This window comes from Sceloporus occidentalis, unplaced genomic scaffold, assembly GCF_023333645.1.
Source record: "Sceloporus occidentalis isolate IW3139 unplaced genomic scaffold, rSceOcc1.0.p SCAF_60, whole genome shotgun sequence".
NCBI lineage: Eukaryota > Metazoa > Chordata > Lepidosauria > Squamata > Phrynosomatidae > Sceloporus > Sceloporus occidentalis.
The window spans coordinates 313,541-337,181 of record NW_028317040.1 but is presented as its reverse complement, the minus strand read 5'-3'; the positions used below and the strand labels follow the sequence as shown (position 1 = coordinate 337,181).

Here is a 23,641-nt window from a genome sequence, read left to right as displayed (position 1 = left end):
AGATCCCTGAGTCAATGCAAGGTTGTGTGACAAGCACTGAGATTACGCTCATGTGATACTTTGTTCAAACCTTGGTTTATCTACCTCTGTCTTAATTTGGCTATTTGGACTACTAAAGTGGCAGGTGGACACTCAATGGAAGCATAACTGCAGAACAGATTTTACAGCTCCAGACATGAGGCTCCACCAGAATTTGATGTCCCCGCGTTAAAGGCTCACACGTTCTGCATTCAAAACCAAGGCATGAGCAAAACACCAGAGGACAGCAACCTCGGCCACATTTCTATCCAGAAGCTCTGCTGGGATTACAGCAGAGAACATTGCATATGAAGGTCACACTGGTCAACAATACTCAACATATTGCTTCTCCGCGTGTCTGTTCGCTTCCAAATTACTGTATCCAACGCCATATATGTCTGAAGACACAATAACCCGAGTGGGGCACAGCTCGTTGCTTTAAGTCTAATCTATGGAGAGAGTTTGTGCTAGATTATGTCACGGCAGCCAGCAGCACTCAGGGAATTGAGTCAAACAGATTAGGTCCTTTTTCCGGCATGTCAGACCAGGTATTTGTCCAAATACAGTCATATTAAAAGGAGTGTGCAATTAAGTGCATATAAGAGCACAGGTAGCATGTGTGGTGTGTATACCAGTGCACAGGTAGTGTCTGTGTATGCAGTACAGTTTGGATATACTTAGCGCTCACTCTAGTTGTTAGCCAGTACAGAAGGAACACAGATACTAAATGTCCTGTAACAGAGTCACCCTTGGGCTTACAAGTCACACCACCCTGAAAACAAAACACAGAATGCAAAGGCTGTGTATGCCAGGGTGCCGGGCAGGGCTGCAGCTCCTTCTGTGCCCTAAAACCATCACGATTAGGATAAGGTATCTGACGAGGTACGGAGTACAATCTGCTCAAAACCAGGACACTGAGGCAGACACGCAGCTGAATTCAAGCCAAACCCTTTGACAACACCATGCAGGGTACTGTAAATCAATGCATGATGAAGTCACAGCAGTAAAATTGATGTCCCCGCAAGAAAAGATCGGTAGAGTCCCAGCCGCTCTGCTGATTTCCAAGTCAGTAAAGGGTTAAACACTGGAGGTGTGCAAAGTACAGACAGAAACAGTCCCTAACCAACCTCATCGGAGAGGATAAGGAGCAGAACAAAAGGGGGCAAACTATAAAAATACCTTACATGGGAAAGTTAGTCTTATTGCTCCGTCTCACAGAGTCCATTAATGCAAAGTGACCTTTGGCCTGTGCTCCTGGCGCTGGATTGGCTATCCCCACAGATCGGGAGAAAGATATTTGTTGGTCCTCCTCAGACCTTGTAGTAAATATTCGCAGGGCTTTGCGGGGGCATTTCTTGCACAATGTACACAGGGTGCCCATAGTCACCGCTCACCTTCTCATAATGCGGGCAGTAGTTGTTCTCTGTAGTCCGCAGTGGGATTATTATGTCACTGGGCTCTGAGCCTGCGTTGCCGCTGCACTTGGGGCTAGCCAGCGTGCTAAGGGAGAGCGCAGCCGCCCGTTGCTGCGTATGCTTGCGGTGGCGTTTCCGGATCTTGATAAGTAAGACAATTAGGAAAATGATAATAAGGATGAAGATGACACAACCAGCTCCAATCGCAGCAAACACGGCAATCTTAGAGTTGAAGAAACTGTCAACACCTCCAGTATTTTCTGCATTGGTACCTTTAAAAGAAAAAAAAGAAAATGCATACGTTAACATCCAGCTCAATTAGACTGTAAGCTCTCAAGAACAGGGCCCTCTTTCTCCTTTTGTACCAGTTTGTTCTTGTTTGCAATCTTATTTTATTCTCTTTCATGCTGGCTCTAATTTGCTTTCTATTAATTGTTCCTGTTTGGTATGAAACAATTCATCTATATACACATCTATAGGCAGAGCAGGCTTTATTAACTTAAAAAACTACGATCTTAAGTGATAAAGAGCAATAATCACCAGTATCACACGTTTAACCCCTGAAGTTCCTGTGCCAAAAAACAAGCATTTCCATTCTATGACCCGAGCACAAGTCGTATTATTATTGTTGCTCCTGTGGAGTGAGCGCTAGCGGCTGATCTTGCTGTATTCATGAGCCAGTGTTCTACTTAACAGGATTATTTCATTTATTATGCTTTAGCCCCTTTGATGGGAAAGGCCATATGCCCCTAGAAATTATGTAGCGGTAATTCACATTTCCCAGTTCATTAAGAGAATATCACTAATTATTATGGGCTTTCTCAATAGAATTTTAACGCCACATGTTACAGAGTGAAAGGTTTATGTGATTCCAATGATGAGCAAGCCCTGTAATTGCCCAGCTTGCCGTGGCATCCTCTTAACAAATAAATGTCCCATGGAATATGCTATTAAACAGATAAGGCATGAGGTTTTACAAAGGGTATGTGGTCTGGAACTGTCTCAGAGATAAGATAGGGGAGAACTCAATCTTCTAGCAATTATTTGTGCTTTGACCATCTCTTTGAAAAGCTGATGACAAATGTTAGCACTGCATTGCAAACTCACCTGGCCTGGCAGGGGCTTCTCCCTCTACCACATGGATCCAGGGTCCAAGAGTTGCCATTTTTCCCGTGTTATCTGCCTCTTTACTGGGCCTGCTAGTCGTAAGATGTTCCGGTAAAGCAGCGTTTGGATCTGCACAAACACAGAAAAAAGATGACGATTGGTGATCCAATATCTAATTGTAAGCTCATATGTTGTGCATACGGTGTGGTATTTGGCATTTTACCAGCATTTTAATCTATCATACATAAGGCAATTGTTGTTCTTAACATTTTCCTTGATCTCAATTTTTACTAGAGGGGAGGGTATGCCGGGGGCCCTCAGCTGATCTACATTAAGGACTGGTGAGCTACCCAACACATCAAATCCAGGCTGTTCACTCAAAAGCGCAGCTACCGGCACAAAATAAATACATTGATGACTTTAGACGGATCTGAAGACTCTGGAGCTCCCAGTTACTCACCTTGCCCAACCTTCATGATAATCTTCATGGATCTTGATTGACAGACACCCCCTTCCCGGTTTTCAAGGCCCTGGAGAGTCCCATTTGATGTTGCTAAAATAGAAAGGAAAATACACAAGTTAATGACATTGAGAACAGCAGATCTATGGAAAGGCAACAAAATGAAACTGTTACACATTTAAGTCCCACAACTTAAAGCCAGAAGCACAGCGCAGCGTTCTCCCTCTGTGCTCTTGTTCTGATATAGTAGGGAATGACATCTATATTTCTGACACACTGGTTTTCTACGATTTGTAGTCTCTTGACTTTCCTAACAGTGACCACCTATGGACCACAGAACACTGAATGATGAAAGGGCTTCCTTGGTTGAGTTACATAATGAAATAGTCTGTTAGTTATGAATTGTATTTGAAGGACAAGAGACCGCTTCCCTGTGATGAGCCTTCTCACACTCTCCCAGTGCCTGCGGGACGGGACAATCACAGATAATTGGCAAAAAACGTACACTGATCAAAACATACCAAACGTTTGCAAAATGCCTCAACGTACAAACGTTTGAACTCATCTTCCCCATGGTTGCATACTTTTCAGCTAGTGGGAAGGGTGTAGAAGAAAGCCATCTCTGGTGGCCTAATACGGCCTCCCTTTCCTTAGCCTTAGACACTGTGGTCCGAGCCCAAGATCTGACATAATACCGCAGGGCCATTACTACCGTTACAGGCTAGCAAAGGAATGGAGAAATATCTGAAGTGCAAAACTTCTTGGGCCAATGGGACCCCTACTGGTGCATCAAAAGCTGAGTGGGCTGTTATATCATTAGTATGGCTCTTTAGTGAAGTCCAGCGTGCCCATGAGGACATCATTCATTTTTACATTTTTAAATCGAGTCAATACGCAAGTTGCTTGCCAACAACTACATCCCTCAGAGTTTCACTTTCTGTAATATATAAATATATGGCAATTGATTTTTAAGCTAGGAATCTAGCTCCGTTAAAGAGTACCCGTCATTTCTGTTTGGCTTTTATTTCAGGGGGCCGGGTCTGTTCTTAATCAGAGACTGTATAGAGCGCCACACACATTCACTGAGTTCTAACATTCTTCTAGCCGTTTATACTCCGGCTCCTCTCCCCACAAAAACGTCAGAGTCTCATGCTGTACCATCTTTTTCAGCTTGGCATCATACATGGTAACAATGTTGCTGTGCACACCCCACAGACCCCAGGCTGAGCACTGCAAGGGTATGAAGCAGTGAAGGGTTAATCTTTCCTTCTCCTTCCAGTCGCTGCAGGATTCCCTCGCACAGGAAATTAAACCTCTGTCCCAGACTGGGAAGGGGAATCCTGGTGATTGGTAAAAAGAAATAGGATTTAAAAAAAATAAAAATGCAAAAAACCGAGAGGGGGGTCAGGGGATTATCTGGGGCAGGAGCAGATTAGGCAAAGGGGCTCCCAAAACCCAATGCTTTTTCCATTAAGAAGGCCGGTCCTTCTGTACGCGGCTGCAAAACCTTCATGCGTCAAAAAGTTTGAACTTTAAAACGTTAGACATGCACCCAAAAACACACCGCCATTACGGCCTCTACGCCGCCAACTGAGGCCTACAGAGGGAGTTGCACAAAAATTCTAAACGAAGGGACTAGAAGGAACAATGTTATCTCTCTCTTTATAAAGAGAAAAAAATAAAATGTAACTTTAAAAAAAAATAAAAAACTGTAAAGCAAAACAAGCAAGCAGAGTCAGCACTCTAAATTAGTAAATTAGTAACCCTACAGATCTCATCTGGATGTCTAGAAGTTGGGTTTCCACGAGGTCCAGAGAGCTCGGGGGATTTGGGGATTTTTGCCTGGATTGGTAGACGACGGGTTTAGGGAATGTTGGATGGGCAGCCCAAGCCGGTTTCTGGCTTAGTTAATCGTTCTCTAGTCACGCGTGGCAGTCCTGCACTGAAATAGCTTATAAACAGGCGGGCAAAATGGAGTCCCAAATATGGACAGGAAAATGTGAGCGAGCGCTTGGTAACGCTTAGCCTGCTGTGACCTGAAACACAATGTGAGGTCCGCATATAGAGAGGGCACAGAATACAAGGTAGGAGTTTTACGGAGAACGTCTAGAAAAGATGGGTGGGGAGGACAAAGCTCTAAGGTTATGGAAAGAAAGTCTGATTTGTAACAGTAACTAACAGATTAGTTTCAGCCTTTCAGGAGAACTTAACCAGAACGCAACTATAAATATATTACAACTGCCGATTAAAAACCCAAATATAACAAAACATGAAGAACGAATGAATGTTGTTTATGGCGCACTGTGATACAGTGAGTGCATATTAACCCATGTTTTGCCATTAAGTGCGGCTCAAAGCGACGTGTGCCATGTCAAAGTCCTGAGGGTTTAGACACCATCCCTAAGGGCTTTGTGCCCCAGCTGCGGACCACAACCGAATGCTCCTGGGGGCCGGCAATGAGCACACTTTGTATCTGAATACAGAAGGGGTGCGTCGACAAGGTAGATGGGAATAAGGGTTACATATGTAGGTCTGCGCATGCACCTGTAGTTAAGTATTACACATCTCGGGTTGGAGAATTAGCATTTACAAAGGACGCCTTCACGTGTTCAGTAAAGCACGGCGATACTTCAGCTCATGTGTGGTCCAGATATGCACTATTCCTCCGGCCCAACCAAGCAAGCCCCATGGGCCAGACCAGAACACACCAGGCAAACACCAAAGGTCAGTTTAAATCTAGCCAAGAAAGGCCGGATGGGAGTTTCAAGCCCTGCCAAAAAATTAAAGGCCTGAAAAATGACAAGAGCAGTAAAAGTACAAGGTGGGTGAGGCACCGGGGATAGCCGGGCGGTAAGACAGCAGAGGGCTCCGAAAAAACACAAACCCAACATCAGAGGCTTTAGAAGAGGTGTCCTCAGTAAGAATGACTTGTTGGTGGACGGCTGCCACCTGCCAGAGCACTTCCATATGTGCAGCGCTGCGAGAGATCATTCCAAAGACACGCGGTGCCTCAAACTTAATACGCAGCAGACTGGTACCGGACGCCATGCATGGAGGAAGAAATGCCACAGAAAAAAAAAAAAGGATATGGAAGGGAAGGATGTTTGAGGAAAAAGTGAATAAGCGCGTTGCATTAGCTCACATTTATCACATTATGTTATGGCATGTGTAGAGCATGTAACTATTAACAGCCTGCTGGAGCCGGGAGTAGAAAGCTCTCTGCGCTGCCATTTCATGCTCTATGAGCTTTGAATCCCTGAGGTAAGACGCTGGCGTGGCTGGGTCAGTGAACACAAGCAGAAATGCATCACTCGCTCCATCTGGCCCAATTCACGTGCCGGCCATCTCCAGAACCAGGCCACAACGTGTCCCTTGGGGACATGGCTGACTTCTCCCTCCTCAGCGGCCCTTTCACTCCTCCAATGCCAGAGGATGGGAACGCTTTACCCGCTTTCCAATGCTCTGTGGATTAAAGGCTTTTCACCGGCACCATAAGAAATAAACAGGCTGAGAAGACAATACACAAGCCAGGAGACAGCCATATTTAGTCACTTTGGGACCTTGCCAACTTCTCTTATACGAGCTCTACCAGGCAAATGCAGATTTGCCTCATTAAAGGAGAGAGAAAAAAAAAAAAAAGTAGTTGGTGTTGGAAATTTGGCTTAACTTTGCCGGCATAAACATAGGGGGAAGAGAAGCACATTTAAAAAAATGTTTAAATCAAATTAAAAAAACTATTCTAAAAGTGAACAAACTTTGTATCCTAGAACACAGACTGATGTTAGAGATAGCGATGTCCTTCTTTCAAGCAGTAAAAAAGCTGAGGAATAGATGCTGAAATGAAGATTTGCTTAGGGCAGGTGCTAAACAAAGAAAATGCAATAGAATTATGTATTTTATTTACAAATTATTGAAGCCCCTTGTAAAATCAGGCCCTTCTAAAGACTTCATGATGTGTTGTGCTCTTGATCACATTTGATGAAAAGTACTGTGGCAGTCATGTGTGTCATACTACTTCACCGATGGCAAATACTCTGGCGATAAAGGGGTTAATGAACGTGACCTTCATAAGCGCAAGACCCAATTCTGAGCACTGCAGCCCATAAGGCGGCTTATTCACTACAAACACCCTGAGATAACAAGAGTTATTTCTGCTGAATGCATCCACCTTTCATACTGTTCCCACAGTAAGAAATAAAATAATTTCTAGCGTGGGAGGCGGGGGGGAAGGGTTTACATTTATTAAAGTGCCCTGGGCAGCAATAAACCTTAGTATGACCCTCGCTGCAGAAACCCTTTGACTTAACAGGCCACAAGCCCCACTAAAGGGACTGCTTGTGATGTGCTCAGCACTGCTGTGTTTGCAGTTTTAACACAATGAGAAAACATGAAAGCGCTTTTGGTGATTCAAAATATGATGTTTAGGAAAAATGCTCAATTTGTCTGTGCGCGCGGTTTCTATAATGTCCCTTATTAAAATATCATTCATTTTATTAACATGAGGCGACATGCCATGAAAAGAAAAGTTTGCTGTGATATCAGCCCTACTGGATTTACCTATAACCCCTTCACAATACATGTACGGGCTTACAATGCATTGTTCTGAATGGGTTTAAGCGCAAACCGTTGTCATTAAGGGGATAAATACCAACTTATCACATACTTGAATAAATACTGATAAAATTGCTAGTCGCCAACTTAGGATCCGAAAAACTTACATGTAATGTAATAGTCCTGGTGTCTCCTGAACTCGAGGCCCATGTAGTTGGGGCTGAATTCTTGGAACTTGATGGTGAAGCGGAACTCTTTGTCCGGCTGATTGCAGGTCACCAGGACGTTGGGATCCATGACGGTGCTGCAGGATTCCGCCTGGTCTTTCCGCACCATATACAGCTTGTAATACTCATAAGGCTGAGATGGCTCCCCTTTGGGGCAGATTATGTCCAGACGATCACCAATTTCTGGGTAAATGACTAGGCCTTTTCCAGCTACAAACCTGGAAGTGAAAGAGACCAGAAACACAAATTAACTTCCCCCTTATTCCAAGTGTTATCCATCTATTATAGTGAACTATCCCAAGGAAATAAGAAAAGGTTTGAGAATATAAAGAAGAATGATTAATCCATGAATAAGAGGGCGGAAAGTAAAAACAAGGACACGAGGTGCCTGCAACAAGGAAGTTGGAACCACTTAGCCTAGAAACTGGGAAAGATGTAGGGAGCTTGCAATAGGGTTTGGTATTTGGATAGCACTCAAGATTAACAAAACCTGTGGGTCTGAGACAGGGGCGTTGGCATATCGCAGGATTCTGGTATCTCCCAGGAAAGAAGCCATTTTCACGCCCTCTGTACTCCTCCAGCACCTGTGAGGTCTAGAAATGTGTGATGAAGAGTTCCAGAAGGAAGGAGGCAGCAAAGCACACCAAAGCAAATTGTTGACCTTGGCTGTGCATATTTCACTTAGGACCGATATAACCGCTCTTCTGAAATCCAAGACCCAGCAGATGAGTCTTTGTGAACCAGGAGTTTGCAGGCGAGTATTTCGGCTCACTGGTTTACTGCTGGGTGATGAAGGGCCAACCCTGGTGAGCTTCTCATGAGAGAATGGCTGGCCTCACAATCTTCATGGCCAGCTCAGTTCTTGCAGGAAATGCTCATCAGGTTTGGCCCTCATAACGCGCAGAATATACTTAACTCACTGGCAATCTATGAATTAATGAACACATCTCATAGGGCATACATAGTGCGAGGTGAAACCCAATAGAGAGAGTAAGCAGTCTATGTACAGAAGGAGTTAAACCTGGAAAACAAGTTTAAAGTAGAAGGAGAAAAAAGGAGGCGAAGGGTGTACTAGAAGTAATTCAGACAACAAGTCCTGTGGGCGCAGACAAGTACATGACTCACCGTGCATGTCTGTACCCTGCAGGCTCCGCTCATGCAGAAGCCAGCAGTCCAGTCCTTTCAACAGCAGATTGGTTTCCTAAAGATTCCACCGCGTTCCACAAACACGCCACGTCATAAGTAATAAAACATATCCAGAACTGGACCAACAGCCTTGGCAATTAAAAAACTTGTCAGATGTACCACACTCCCAAGTGCGGCAAAGCAGCACACAACAAACAGGGATTGTGTCGATAGCGGAGATGTCTATCTAGAACACAAACTAAAAAAAAGGACCTTTTTTGCTGGAATGGGCCACAGGGAAAGGATTTACCACCTAAACAGGATATTTCCTACCACTAAAACTCAACCCGTACTAGACTTTTGCACACTTTATAGATATTAAAACCAACACGGTAACCCTTTAATCACCACCTGTAAAGAAAGTTGCCTTTGCCACCCACTCCCTGTAATACAGGATCGTTCTGTGTTGGGGGACAGAGCTTGCGGTTCCATGCTGCGGTACAGGAAGTCTCTACGACACTCTGGTTCACAGCAGAACTGCACAGAAAGGGCCTATAAGGAAAATTAAACTATAGTCAAGCTGCTGAACGTCAATGGGCATTACCATCAGGTTGAAGACAACATCTAGCACCTGTTACAGACAGAGGTCTGGATAATCCAGTACAACCAGAAGAATGAAGACTAATGCAGGAGGGTAACAATTATATTGATACTGCAACCGAGAACACACAAAGGGTTACATACGACAACCCAAAAAGAGAGAGCACATTTGCCCAGCGGGTTGAATCCCTATAGATATTGCTGCCTGCGGCAGCGTAGTATGCAAGATTAAATTATTCTCTGGGGAAGTTGCATGCATAACACTAGTAATAAGCATGCTAAGGCAAGAAAGTCCATAAATCATAACGACAAGAAAGTCCATACATCATACCCTGTCTGGAGATGTATGAAGCTGCAACTTTTATGACAGCGTCCCAAAAAAAAATACAATTAAAAAAAAAGTCCCTAAAAGCTAGTAAGCTAATGTTGGACTTACACTAACGCTCTAGGAAGAGAAGCAGTTAAATGTCTAGTTTGGCAGGCAGTATAGGTCTTCACATAAGATATATTTCAGCACATATACATATATATTGCCGTTTCCAGGGAAAGGGATAAAGCCTCGACAGGGCGTCCTCAGCAGATTCAGACACATAACACAAAGGCTGTCTCACAGGAGTCCGTGAGCCCCGCACATTCCTCTCTCCCTGGTTCCTTGGGAGAGCTATCAGGTGGCAGGCCCCAATTTTCTTATTGTTCAGGGAGGTGTTTTCTGATGGGAAAGGTGAAGAGGGGATTTGTGAGGTCTGAAAAATGATCCCTTGGAGTTGGGTAAACAAGAAATGCTTTGTTGCTGGACCGGATTCACAAGCAGTGTGATAAATGTGTGTGTTGACATGCATGGACCTGCGAAACAAATACGCCATTACATTTCACCGATGGTGTCCATAAGGAAGACGCACTTCTTGGAAGCCCAACACCTATACTGCATTTGGTCCAAAGTTTCTCATACATTCAAAACTAAGTGCACCTGCCTCAATACACCGCAGCAAGGTCTACCAAATTTCACAGCAGCTTTTTTAGTGGCATTCTTAAACTGGCATATCCACCGTGGAAAGCGTCTGGGGGATAAATTGCGAGGAGGACTAAGCTACAGGAACTATTCCCTAACAAGTTCATGAATATTAAAGCAGAAAATTAGCATATCCTTAGGGGTCTTGGCTCCATTGGGGGTGGGAAAAAAAAATCTGTTGTGTGTGTGCTGGGAGGGAGAGAACAAGGATCCCCCCCAGCCTCCGCCTGACAAATCCCCTTTTACGTCCCGGCTCGGCTTTTGTTTTAGGATTTCCACGATTGTGCTGGGGTCTCTAAAGCCGTGTTATCTCATTACGTTCCACGGCTCTCAATGCCAGCCATTTGCATATGAGAGAGTCTAAACAAGCCCCCCTTTTCAAATCCCTGCAACTACCCTTATCCTCATGAAGTGGAGAAGTTAAAGATCAAAGCTGTGTAATGCAGCTTACATTCCTAGCCCATTCAGCCGCATAAAGACTGGCACAGAGGGGGTGGGACAACCAAGCCAGTTGGCAACAGGGCAAGAAACGATGAACAAAAGCAACTATAGCTCAAAGAAGTACTAGTGATGGATCCTTTGTCCCCATCCACCTGAAACAGGTTGGGGGAAAACCACATTTTAAGAAATAAGTGACATTTGACAGGCACGGTCAGAATAGGTCACACTCGTTCCAGGAAGAAAATGTGATGGACATTATGATGAAGCAGTAACCTCATGGGGTTCCTGAGTTTTGTTTACTTCGACATGCATCCAACATCAGGTTGCAGAGTGGAGGACCAGGTGTTTGTCTTGGTCACAAAGCTCCAACGAGGCGCACGTTTCTAGGTAGCAGGCTAAATTTTCTCTAGAGGAGTGAGGAGGGTTTACTCAGAGAGGCTGATTAACGAAGCATCCTCACAGGCGAGGCAAGACATGTCTGCCGATGCACGCTCTGCCCAAGCCACTTAATGCCTTCCTGAAAAGCTCTGCACCCAAAGCTCCATAACGCACAAAGGGTTTTATAGAGAATCGTTAACAAAACGGTTTCATGGGATTTGTAAGGACAGGACGCAGCCTGTTACGGTTTCATTGGCCCATGAAAGGGTGCATCAAGCAATTCCAAGCTTCCATCAAGCAAAAGAGTAAAAACCCTTTAATACACACAGTAATTCCATAATACAAGGATGTCCAACATGACATAATCCAAAAAAAAAAAAAAAAAAAATGCTTTGAGGCTATATCATACAAGAACATCCCACTCACGTTTAAGGTTAAAAACAAAAAGTAGGCTAGTATTTTCTAATACACGGTAACCTGCAGCTCCTGACATGCAGAAGCAGAATTACAGCCAACATATACTCGTAGAGCTGGGAATGCAAAGATAATGCGCATTTTTAAACCTATGAAAACCATTAAAGTTGCAAAAGTAGACATTGGTTAAAAAAAAACAAAAACTCAGCAGCGTCTCCCTAACAAGCAAAATCATTGGCCTCTAATAAAGAGCCTGCCGACCGCTATAAGTGCGCTTTCGTATTGTACAAGGATAAGAGCGTGTGTTTCTGCCAAGTGTTTATACAACCTAGTTACTCGTGTTTGTGTGAGAGCAATCCCCGGCAGCCGGCCAAGCAGTGATCTCCCTAAACTAGCTACCTGTAACCACAAAAGGCCCAACTTGCAGCACCAGGGCTTTGAAGCTGAAAAAAACTAACTTGCATCAAGAAGCACGGCATGAAACATCTGAGTGCAAACTGACAAGCTAAACATTAAAACAATGCTATAGTGTACCGTGTATCCTTGTGTCATACAAGAGAAGAGTTAACAGAACTCCATACACTGTTATACATTGTACTGTAAGGCTTGGTAGCCCAACATTACAGTAAGTGCTGAATGTATATTATTTAGAGAGTCATCGACATTAGTTTTCTAGCCCCTTGATCAGGTTAACGATCCATAAAAGGATCCAGTAGTTAAGAGGTAACACTAGCAGCGTAAGCTCTCAAGATCTGATAGACGGCCACCTTTCAGCAGATGAGGAATCCTATAAGTAATCGCTAGATGTGTACCTTTTGCCTATCACCGCACTGAAGGGAATTATCAACCTAATGAGGACAGGAACAGAGGCCGGAAATATACAATAAAGGCAAAAAAAGGACAAAAAACAAACTCAACCACTCTGTGCTGTGGAATTTTTAAAATATCCACCCATAATCTAAACACCACAACGTGCTATGATTTACGCTAAATACCTTTCATGAACAAGTCGGGCAAAATCCCTTTAAAACAATAAACTAGGAAACAGAGCGAGGTCTAGAAGCGATAAAGAGTCTCTGTATCAGCGAACAACACTGATCATTGTCAAGGGGCGTGCTGCTATGATACAAGACTTCTCTATAGAAACAGATCTCTCCTCCGGCTTCTAACATTACTCTCCGATTCTAGAGCAGCCGCTTACGGCTACGGGATCTTTTATGTTAAGAGGTACAAAACTAGGGCTGAAAGCATCTTTACTGTGAGAACCAAACCCCGTCCCTGCTAATTAAAAAAGACCCCACCCAGGGGCCATGATGAGGGAGAGCGAACGAGCCTATATACTTGAGACAAGTATAGCTCTTTTGTCAGAGGTTAAAGGGCGACTCTTAATGGACTGTCCAAGACAAGGGACAGGCAGAGCTCTCTTTGTGCCCCTGCACTCTGTGCTTATTCACAGGGCTCCCCCTTCACAGACACACTTAAGCTCTCTTCTCTTTCACACACCGGTCTCTATTGATATGCTTCTTTACACACCCACATTCTGGTTTCTAAATGGATTTACAAGATGCACCAGTGAGGCAGAAACTGGTTTCCATGGTAACCTTTGCTCCCTTTTCACCCTGCTATGCCACCCTAACCCCCCCCCCTTTCTGGCTGCATGGCCTCTCACCTCAGAGAAAAGGAGGGGATGAAATATTGTAAAGCCATCGACTGTGCCTCACTATTAACCACAAGAGGGTTCAGGTAACCAGGACAGCAAGATGCGTTCATCGCTAGGAGTTACCAGAACAATCTGCAAACCTGTAGATAAAACAAAGCAGGCAACGACACGAGGCCCCACGGACACAGCCCTAGTTAACAGAGGCCTTAGGGCCCAGAGATGAGTCTCTCATGGCTATCTACACGGATTGCACTACACGGATACACACAGCTCATATGCTTGTTTATGAGAGACATTAACGGACTGGAGGAGACACTCTTTGGAAGAGCAGTCCACGGTGCTTTGTGGTCCGTGCATGGTGGTCCGGTATGGCAATGAGCGTGTTAAGAGTCCCAGAGCTACTCTTTCTATCAGGAACTCCTATGAGCTCCAGACAACAGACTCTAGGTTCATTGTCTTCTTTCCAGTCCCAATTAAAAGTCCAGCCTGTCAGTCATTCTGTCCTGGGGTTTTGTTCCTTTGCTGTCATTTCCTGTCAAGAACTTTCTCTTTCTACCCCAAACCCCCCATAGACCACTTCTCCCTCCCCTTGCCCACCTCCTCCGGCATCATCTGAAAACAAAGAATGCTGCAATCCTTCCTCTTACCTCATTCCCTGTATGGGGGCCGAATTCCCACAGAGTGGGACTACATGGGACTGAAGCGATTACAATTCTTCTAAACCTTTCCCTAAGTTACAGTCACACCAGTTTCGACGGACAAAATAGATGATGCACATTGGTATTAAACCCATGGGTTCACCTACAAAACCGGTATCGGGCCTGTGGGGGCAGCTGGCACTGAATAAGCTGCTTTTGACATTGAAGTAGCACCATTTGGCTTTCCCAGGAATCCAGTGCATTACTATTATGAATTAACAGTAATAACGATTATGGTGGCTTACGTAAGAAGCCAAGGAGGTTACAAGCAGTTCTAGCGCAACCCTTGCGGTTTAATGATCATGGAAACCATCAGACATAATATTACGAAGGCTTAATTGAATGCAAATTCAAAAAAGCCCTTCTGTCTGATACGGTTTGTTGAGGAAAGAATTCCAGTTCGATGTCTTTTTAACGTGTGATTCATAAGCAAGTCTTCTGTAGTGTTAGCACATACCAAGTTCCCACAGCAAAGCGCTGACCATGTAAGCAGGTGTGCAACCGCGCCCTGAAACCTTACCTTGCCAGATGAAATAACACTCGGCAGGTGCCTTGTACTAACAGCGAAGCGTTGTGCGAGTCCGTATTTAAATTTTCACATAGAGTTTTCACCTCTATACGCACGCAGCTTCATTTACCTATCCTATCATTTTCAGATGGGTCGGAGAGCAGAGAGCAAGGCTCCTTGGATACGTGCAGCTTTATGAAAAGCACTGCACATTAGGCGCATATGTGAAGATCATAATATTTTTATGTCCAGTCCGCTGAAGGCACACAAGAATTACCACGGCCAGCGTGTGCAGAAAGAATTGTAGAACTATAAGCTACTTATGTAGTAAACCATACGTCAATAAACAGCTGCAATTACTTACATTGCGGACAATAACCTTCGGCTAGCCATCTAGACTGAAGTCGTAACCAGGTGGGTTTTACGAGCTTGTTGGTATTTCTCTACCGTAGTCATTTGTGGGATCCCAGGAAAAATATTTCAGTGTAGCAATATAAAAAAATGCAGTCTCTCCACAAGGCGTTAACCTGTTTGCCCCGTATGTAACATACGCAACAGGGCTTTTTCCCTTGGCTTCTACTCGCTTCTAGCCGGCCGTAGTGACAGACATCCAAGAGGTGGCTGGCCACGGAGCGCAATGACAGCCGCCTGGCACACAAGGGCCCTGATATGAATCAGAGAACTGGTTTGGCTGATGTGCCCACGTGGAACACCTTCCAGCCCGTCACACACTATGTAGACAGACAAGTCACTTCTTTACTGATTAGGCACCCAATCCTCAGGCTGGCTACAGAAAGCTAACCTGTAACATAACGTGTAAAGGTGCGTGTGCAGTATACACATACAAACACAGGTTAACGTGTTCATGCAGTACGAACTATCGAGAACACTCATACCAAGGTAGATTATCTTACACATTGTGCCAGGTGTTTAACCCCTTCTGTGCAGATGGTGCTTTGTAAACCCACACAGGCCCCCTCGCACACCTCCTCTCCAACAATAAGGGGATTAAAAAAAAAAAAAAATACCCACAAATGAATGCAGATCCCACCCCTCTCTTCAAGCTTTCCTTCCTAATTCCTGCCATCTTAATTATACCCTCGCCTCCTGTCCCCCTAAAGGAATTCCAGGCAGCCTCGGGCTCCCTCTGTATAATTTGCATCCAATTACTGCAGGTTTCTATTCAGAAACTCATTGAGAGTGAGAGGGTTCTGAACAAGAGTGGCAGGGGGAGGGAGCAGGGCATTATCCACCCCTCCAGTACCCTTCCAATTTCTTTATTCCAGGAAGATGGATAAAATGCAGGGACCATGACAAATTTCACAAAGCCCCCAACTTCACTAGTGAGGCTTAAAAAAAAAATTGGAAAAAAATAAATAAAAAGGAGAACAAGAGTTGATTTTATGAAAAGAGTCGAGGAAAGGATGCGATTCATTCTAGGCAGCTAAGCTTTAGGATGGGGGAAGGCACTTGCTTCTGAGGGGTGCAGGTTAAAGCAATAACCTAAAATGGGTCACAATAATCAGCGGCGTGTTGGGTGGGGTGCGCGCTTACACTGTTTTTCCCACAGTTTACAAATAAACCAGTTCCAATTACATTGTAACTTATCCTGGTTTGCATTAATGCCAGTGGCTGGCTTCCAATTACAGGTATGGAATAATAATGTCAGTCATCTCCAGTGCTCAGCCTGTAAGGACGAGATGCTTGAGCCCGTAGCACAGAAACGACATCAGAATACCCGATGAGGCCATCTATGGCCGACGAGACTATTGTAGGATCAGGCTGGCAGGGAGTGTTACAGCAATGTGGGCTTTCATCTGCTGAGGCATGTGATGAAGAAAGGATGACAGATGACAATGCGTGTGACCAGGGCAGAGCATAGGGTCAGCATCACAGGGCCTTTAGAGCTGAACTTTCCACTTGGCAGAATAGGAGAAGGACACCATCTTTGCCACATCCCCCACAATCACGTAAGGCCTAGAAACTAATAGGGAAAGCCTGAGAAAAAGCCTGAGCCCCCCCCCCCCAACCAAATGTACTGAAACCCAGCAAATTTAAAACAAAACCTATTGAGCAGAATAATTAGTAAATACAAATTCTGACTACACAGCATTTAAAAAATATGAAGATTGAGAACAGAAATTGGGGGAGCGGAAAGTATCCTGGAGGGCAGTTCTCAGCTCACTCTATCAGGCTGCCGTCAGGACAGAGGCTCATCGAATCCCCAAACCTGAAAAGCCGGATTACTCTACCACGGTCGCTCTGTCTTCTACTCGTTTTTTGGAAGGTGGAGTTAAGCCATGACTTCCATGACTTTCGGTGTCCCACAGAATACTTAAAAGGCTAGCTAGAATTCAGGTCACAAGGCACACTGTTGTCACAAACAAATATGTACAGCCAACAGAGACCATCTGGTGGTAGAGGGGTTAAAAAGCCACATTTGGCCCTCCTGCTCACAGTTTGCCACTTCAGTCCTTTTCATGGCAGCAGTTTCATCAACAGATCTTCTGCCATTATGAAACGAGAGCAGGCATCTCCAATCCAATTAGTGTCTGTCTATTGTGAGCTGGGAAGGCAGCACCGAACGGGAACATGAGGGAAAAAGGCATAGGACCGACGTGCCATGAGATAATGGGATGAGGCTGCACAGACAGGCCCGGCAAGCGACTCGTATTCTACTATAGCGGGGATTTCAAAACACAAACTATCAAGTCTCCTGCTGCTGTGGAGGGGAAGGGAACCGGAGGGACTAAAGAGAATAAAAGTCATGCAGAGAGAGCGCTCTAATTCACTACCACCTTTATAAAGTACATCACTGGAGATATTTGCATCATAAAGCCAATCCAGACGCACTGAATTTTTAACCTTCCCTTTTATCGTTCAAGGTCCTTTCATGTCTCCCAGCCTGAGGTAAGCAGACCAAAAAGCAGCTCTGGGAACGCAAGGGCTTTTCTTCTCACACACAGAGCAAAACCGTAAACTTACCCCTTTAGATTATTTATAATTATATATCACATAAAAACTTATACCAAATATAACATTTCTACACGGAGCCCATTGGGGGTTTGCTACTTCGCAGGAGAGGGAGCTCTGAAGTTCCTAATGAGGAAACGTGAAACAAAAACCCAACACAAGAGACTAGAGCTCTGCTGGGAAAATGATGTAAACGCTACTATTTTGACATTGTATGTTTATAAAATTGTAAAAGCTTCACAGAAAGCTACTCAAAAAAAACAAACTGACATCTACATACAAAAAACGGAGCTAGGAGCCTCTGAGACACTTAAAGCTCCATTGATGAAATTATATAAGATGCTTAAGTATACTGCTATGTCCCCTATAGAACACGTCCACACAGCGTGTCACTGTTATAGCAACAGCGCACGGTGCAATGTCTATCAACATGTTTATTGAATGAAGCATGCTGAAATCATTAGCAACAAGTCTTCAAGAGTCCCAAGGAAGAGATAAACTGCACACTGTGTTTAATTTGGTAAATGGCAGGCATGCCTACTGCACAGCCTGCACTCCAGGTGAACAAACAAATCTTGTGCAACACTTGTTGGAATATGATGTCCCCTTAAAAGCTTTTACATGTGTTAAGGGCCCCATTGACTACCCAACCCCCACAAAAAAAACAAAAAAACAAAAAAAAAAAACTGCTGTAATCTAGATCTAGACAAACAGTGGCATGGAGCCTGGATCCCGAAGGTCATATCTCCACACTCATCAGGTCAATACGATATGCTACCTTAAAATAAAATACATGTTTTGGTACTGCGTGGCTTACACGATCATGATAATGATGTAAACCCAGCAAAGCTTCAAACTTTTCACACTGCCCCAAACATTCTATGCTATCTCATCCATGTTTTCTGATCCGAGTAAAATCAGCCATCATCATTGTGACGGAATTTGCAGGATTACTCCTTGGAAGCGAAAGCCAATTGGTTCAGACGAATGAGATAGCGACACAAGAATGGAGGCATATTTAGTACAGAAAAGCATTTGTGTGCACTTTATGATGCCAAGAGCTGCATAGGAGACAGGTCTGGCTCAAAAAGTTAGATTTGGTTAAAGCGGATAAGTTAGCCTTATTGTGGAGCTACTTCACAGAAGCAACATAACCTTGGGAGTTCTTCTGTAGTCTTCTGTAAATCCACCCCTAAGTGAACAAGTTGCCCATAGCATTCTAAGGTCAAAGGGGTGAGCCGCCTCCCATATCACTTGCATGAGAGAAAATGATCAACTCTAAATGTAGTCTTGCTGGCTCATTAGTAGTTTGAGTGCAGCCATCAGGGTCAACATTCCACCAACCCACCCCAACAAACACATTCCAGCCCTTTGATCCCTGAAATGGGTGGAGGGTTCTGGGGATTCCTCCTCACTCAGCACCTCCCATCTGTGACTTCTCACAAGGGGGTAGCTCCAAGGTCAGAGTGTAAAAAGTTGGCTTCAAAAAGACTAAGACTAAATAGAAATGATCAGGTTTCAAACATGATCAGGGGACATTGTACCCTCCACTCGGCATTTTTGGGCAAGAAATGTAGCCTTTACACACCATACTATCAAAATACATACAAAGTAGAAATCTGTTAACACTCTTTCTAGTAGTTTGCACCTCTCATTACGCAGAAGCCGAAAGATAGTTGCCGCCAGTTTAATGGATTAGTAGCTACAGAAGAGAAGCAGCTGTATTCCCATGCTCAGGAAATAACCGGTTTGCTACCTAATGACTCCACGTGCACAAGACAAGTTCAAAAGGAGAATTTTAAATAAACATAGGATGTAGAGACCTTACTTCACAGTCTACGGAAAAATGGGAGGGATTCCTGACCTAATGAAAGGTCTTAAGAGTTGGGGACTTCACAAAGGAAAATGTCTCTGTTCGTCCATCTGAGAATTTTGAAGGCATTGTTCCTCTGGAATAAGTTTGATACAGTTCATGGATGTATAAACTGTAAAGAAGACCGTGTTTTGGTGTAAAGGCATTGTGCCAATTGATACCAGCCATAATTTGCCGCAAAAGGCAATGTGCCCAGATTACACACATCCTAACCAACGAGTGGAAACTACAGGAGCCATGTGACCCATCAAGTGGTATGACTGCCATTTCTATCCTCACATCACCCCCCTTTTTTTCCATATCTAATTATGGATGTAGTGTCCCACAGAATCATAACAATTTCAGGCTAAACCCCACATATTATATATTATAAATTTCAGTAAAACCACATAACACACAAACATTTGCTGCTGGTCTCATCTTTGCATATTATCGTAGACATAGTATAGATTATATTCACATCCTAGCGAGAACTGCAGCAGGTACCAAATGGCAATTCTGAGAGCACATTTGGGTCTTCTGTTAAAAGGTTCCTGTCTACGATGCAAAAGAGAACAGGAAAAAAAACCCCTCAGCTGTTGAGAGTCAAGCAACAGCAAGCAAAGGAACAAAGGACTAAAGGCAGAAGTGAGAAAGGAGAGCAGGCTCAGCAGGCCAGATTCCACACAGCAGCCCAGCTGGGATAGATTACCAGACACATAAAAGGAGGCCAAGAAAGAGTCCTGGGAAGACCAAACACTCCCAGATCCAGAGGGAGACTTACTTTATAACTGGACCACAGCATGGCCAAAACTACACCAGCGGAAAGCATAGGGGGACCAGGAGAGGGGCCCGGCGATGGCTAAAGCTTAAAGGGAGACTTTAAGAAAGGAGATATAGTCGAATTTCTAGCCAAAAGGAACAAATTGTAAATGCAGGGGAAATTGTGATCTTTTCTAAACCCAACCCCACATGCGTTAGTCTTTCAAATAGGTGTTTAATCTGGTTACCTACACAAGTGCATTTTGATTTTGTTATAAGTTAAGATAGTATATTAGGGTTAAAGAATACATATGGGAATTATTCATACTTTATTCAGTTTATTGTCTATTAATTGGGGAGAGTTTTTTTACAATTAAAATGGAGTTGGAGAGTTTAACCCCTTAAGGACAATGGGCAGTCCCTAAACCCATTGAAAACAATGCATTTTTACAGGCTTTGTCCTGCAAGCACATGTTTTACATTAATATATTTGCTATCACCGATCTTGGGTCACAGCCTGTAAAGTACTGCACCAAAATCTTGGTGTCATTTGGGAATGAAGCCTTTAGAATTTTCATGAACCTTTCGCAAGCTCTAAGGAGTAACTGCAAGCGAAATATCCATATGAAAATGAAGCACAGCATTCTGGGTTTTGTAGTCAAAGACCACATCAGAAATCTCTCAGAAGACCTAGAAACCTCCTGTTAAGAGCACAAGGAAAAGAAAATAAAGAATTCCTGGCATCGTTTGACTGTGCAATATGTCCTCGGTTCCAACTCAACAGAGATCAATTGTTGCAAGAGGAAAAAAAGGGGCGAGCAGTCATAAAAATAAATAAAAAAATAAAAAAAAATAAAATGAGAGCTTGAGCAAATTGAGAAGTGTAATGAGTGGGGAGAGAGAAGAGCTCATGGCTGGGTGGGGGTGGGTAATGAGTATAACAGACAGAGTTAGCCCGTTAGGGAACATGAAAGGAGCCCGTCTGTAACACCATCGTAACATGCTGTCACTTCCCTGGATCCTCTCCCAGGACTGGATGCTCTGTTTGAACAAGACGAATGGACCAGAGCTTATTACAAGCGTACTGAAGAGCATGAATGAATGCAGAAGAGCACAGCAAGCAAAATCCTGGTCCTCTCCATAGGAAAATGGGCATAACTCGTAGTGTGCCCTCTAGTGGTCAGAAAGCGCAAGACATTCAGTGACCGGAGAAACACGAACAGAGGGAAAGCTGCGAGACTGTGAAATGAGACAAGTTACGAATCCACAGCTCTCTAATGTCAGGAACTCGGAAAAACTATTTTCATCCATGGAAACCAAAGGTTACTAGAGAGGTAGCAACGTGCTAAAAAGTGCAGCACTAAAAAGAAAGCTCTTAATAGACTGTCGGCATGAGCAAATACTGAAAATATTTCTCAGATTAGTGAAAAGCCTTGAGGCAGCATTTTATAAAAATGTATCGCCTTAGAGCTCTATAGATAACCTGTTTCCATAAGGTCAATAGACTCATGGGAACCTTGTAAGAAATACCTATGTTTCCTATTAAATAGCTGCAAGGTTCCAAAAATGTATTTATTTTTATATATATATATATATATATATATATATATATATATATATATATACATATATATATATACACACACACACACATATATATACACACACACACACAAACGTTTGGGGTGACTTATAAATGTCCTTGTTTGTGAAAGAAAACGCAGCGCAGACGTTAATGTTATAAATGACTATTGTAGCTGGAAACGGCTGAATTTTAATGGAATATCTTCATAGGAGTACAGAGGCCTCTTATCAGCAATCATCACTCCAATGGAACGTCGCTAATTCAAGTTTACGTTTAAAGGGCTAATTGATCGTTAGAAAACACATGGAACAGAAGGGAGCATCTCGGTCACCATGTAAGGAAACTAATTGAGAGCGCAGGGAAAGACACCTTCTGAAGGCATACTAGGAGCCGAATACACAGAAAAGGTACTTAATGTCTGTTTTAAATAGTTTAAAAGGGGGACATCAGGCCTGCTGGAATAGGAAAGAAGCCAAGGGGGGGGGGGGCCTAAAAATATCCCAGGACATTTACACTGGAATTGCCCGGCCTGGCTCCCCAGCAGAGCGAGCCCGGACATCAGACACCTGTGACTGTGTTCACGGGGCAGAGTTTGTTATGACACATAGAATGCGTCGCCGTGTTGCGAGCCATCATTCAGTAGCCGGGCCTAGGACCCCGTCAGATGGTGCGTGTCACGTTGAGCTTTCCCGACACATGTCCTATTGCTTTGTATTAATTATGTTTAGTCACTGCATGGCCAAGATCAGATTACAGACGTTAGAAACAGAATGCATACGGCCTGAAACATTTGTCCAAACGCTAATCTTCTGTTTGCACACAGCAAAAATCAGAAGGAATGATTAGGCCATAGGTTCCAATATTCAAAAGCTGTGCTAGTGAGCTCGCAATCCAATGCAAAAAGCACTGCCACAAACGCCAAACAAGTTAATACAGAACCGACACAAGCAACTGGCACAGAGTTATACCACGACGTGTCCGAAAACATACAACCGAACTACACAAAAACCAATAACAGAACGGTCATTACTTTAAGTCAGGCAAGCGGCGGTGAACGGGTTAAAAGATGAAAGCCCAAGAACCATTGTTCCTTGAAGAGCGAGAGTCTTCCAGCCAGTTGCCTCCCTTCCTGACATAAGGGTGGCTTCAAGCGTCTTTTCCGGTCAGGTTTTGGAGCCGCAATTGTTTGCTACATTATGACCGCTTCAAACATTTGGGAGTGTGAATTTGTCACTTAACCCCTTCATGACAAAGCCTGTACATGTACGGGCTCACAATGCAGTAATTCATTTTTAATGGGTTTAAGGACAACCCATTGTCCTTAAAGGGTTAAAAGAGTGTTTAGTACGATCAAAAATGAGTTTCTTACCAACTGTCCAAATACTCATTCTCACCGACTGTAAGAGGCACCAGAACACCTACTGGAAATGTGCTTTCCAGTCATTCACAACTTAATGCTCGTCCTAATCACACGCTAAACTGCAGGCTTTATTTTTAAGTGCCTCACCGGTTTTGGTAGAAGAAACTACTGCAGACGACAACTCCTGTGACGCTCAACCAGCCAAGAGCCGGCATCAGCGGAAAAACTGCGCCCATCTACCGAAGACCCAAACTCCAGGAGAATCAGCGGCGACTAAACACACAGAGGTTTCTAATGCTGCTTTGTTGGGTGGCGACACAAATGAAAAATGTTTTACTGGAGGTCAATATAAAAGCCGTACTCCCCAAAAACATTCACACAAATCACGGAATGAGAATTCGAAAAACCCAACTGGCCAACAAACTTTGTAAACAGGAAAATAGCGCAACAAAGCACACCTGTCAAGTCACACAACTCAGATTCCCCCGCGTTAACACA

The 23,641-nt window shown here is 43.9% G+C and overlaps 1 protein-coding gene across 1 annotated transcript in view; it reads right to left on the bottom strand.

The window, feature by feature from the left end:
* Positions 1–1,328: 1,328 nt before the first annotated feature.
* EFNB1 (ephrin B1) overlaps positions 1,329–23,641 on the bottom strand; it is a 31,073-nt gene continuing 8,760 nt past the window's right edge. Inside the window, exons 2-5 of the mRNA XM_089492812.1 lie at positions 7,719–7,996; positions 3,001–3,093; positions 2,541–2,669; positions 1,329–1,705 (exon numbers count right to left, since the gene is read on the bottom strand). Coding sequence (XP_089348938.1) covers positions 1,329–1,705; positions 2,541–2,669; positions 3,001–3,093; positions 7,719–7,996 — 877 coding nt within the window. The remainder of the gene's footprint in view (positions 1,706–2,540; positions 2,670–3,000; positions 3,094–7,718; positions 7,997–23,641) is intronic.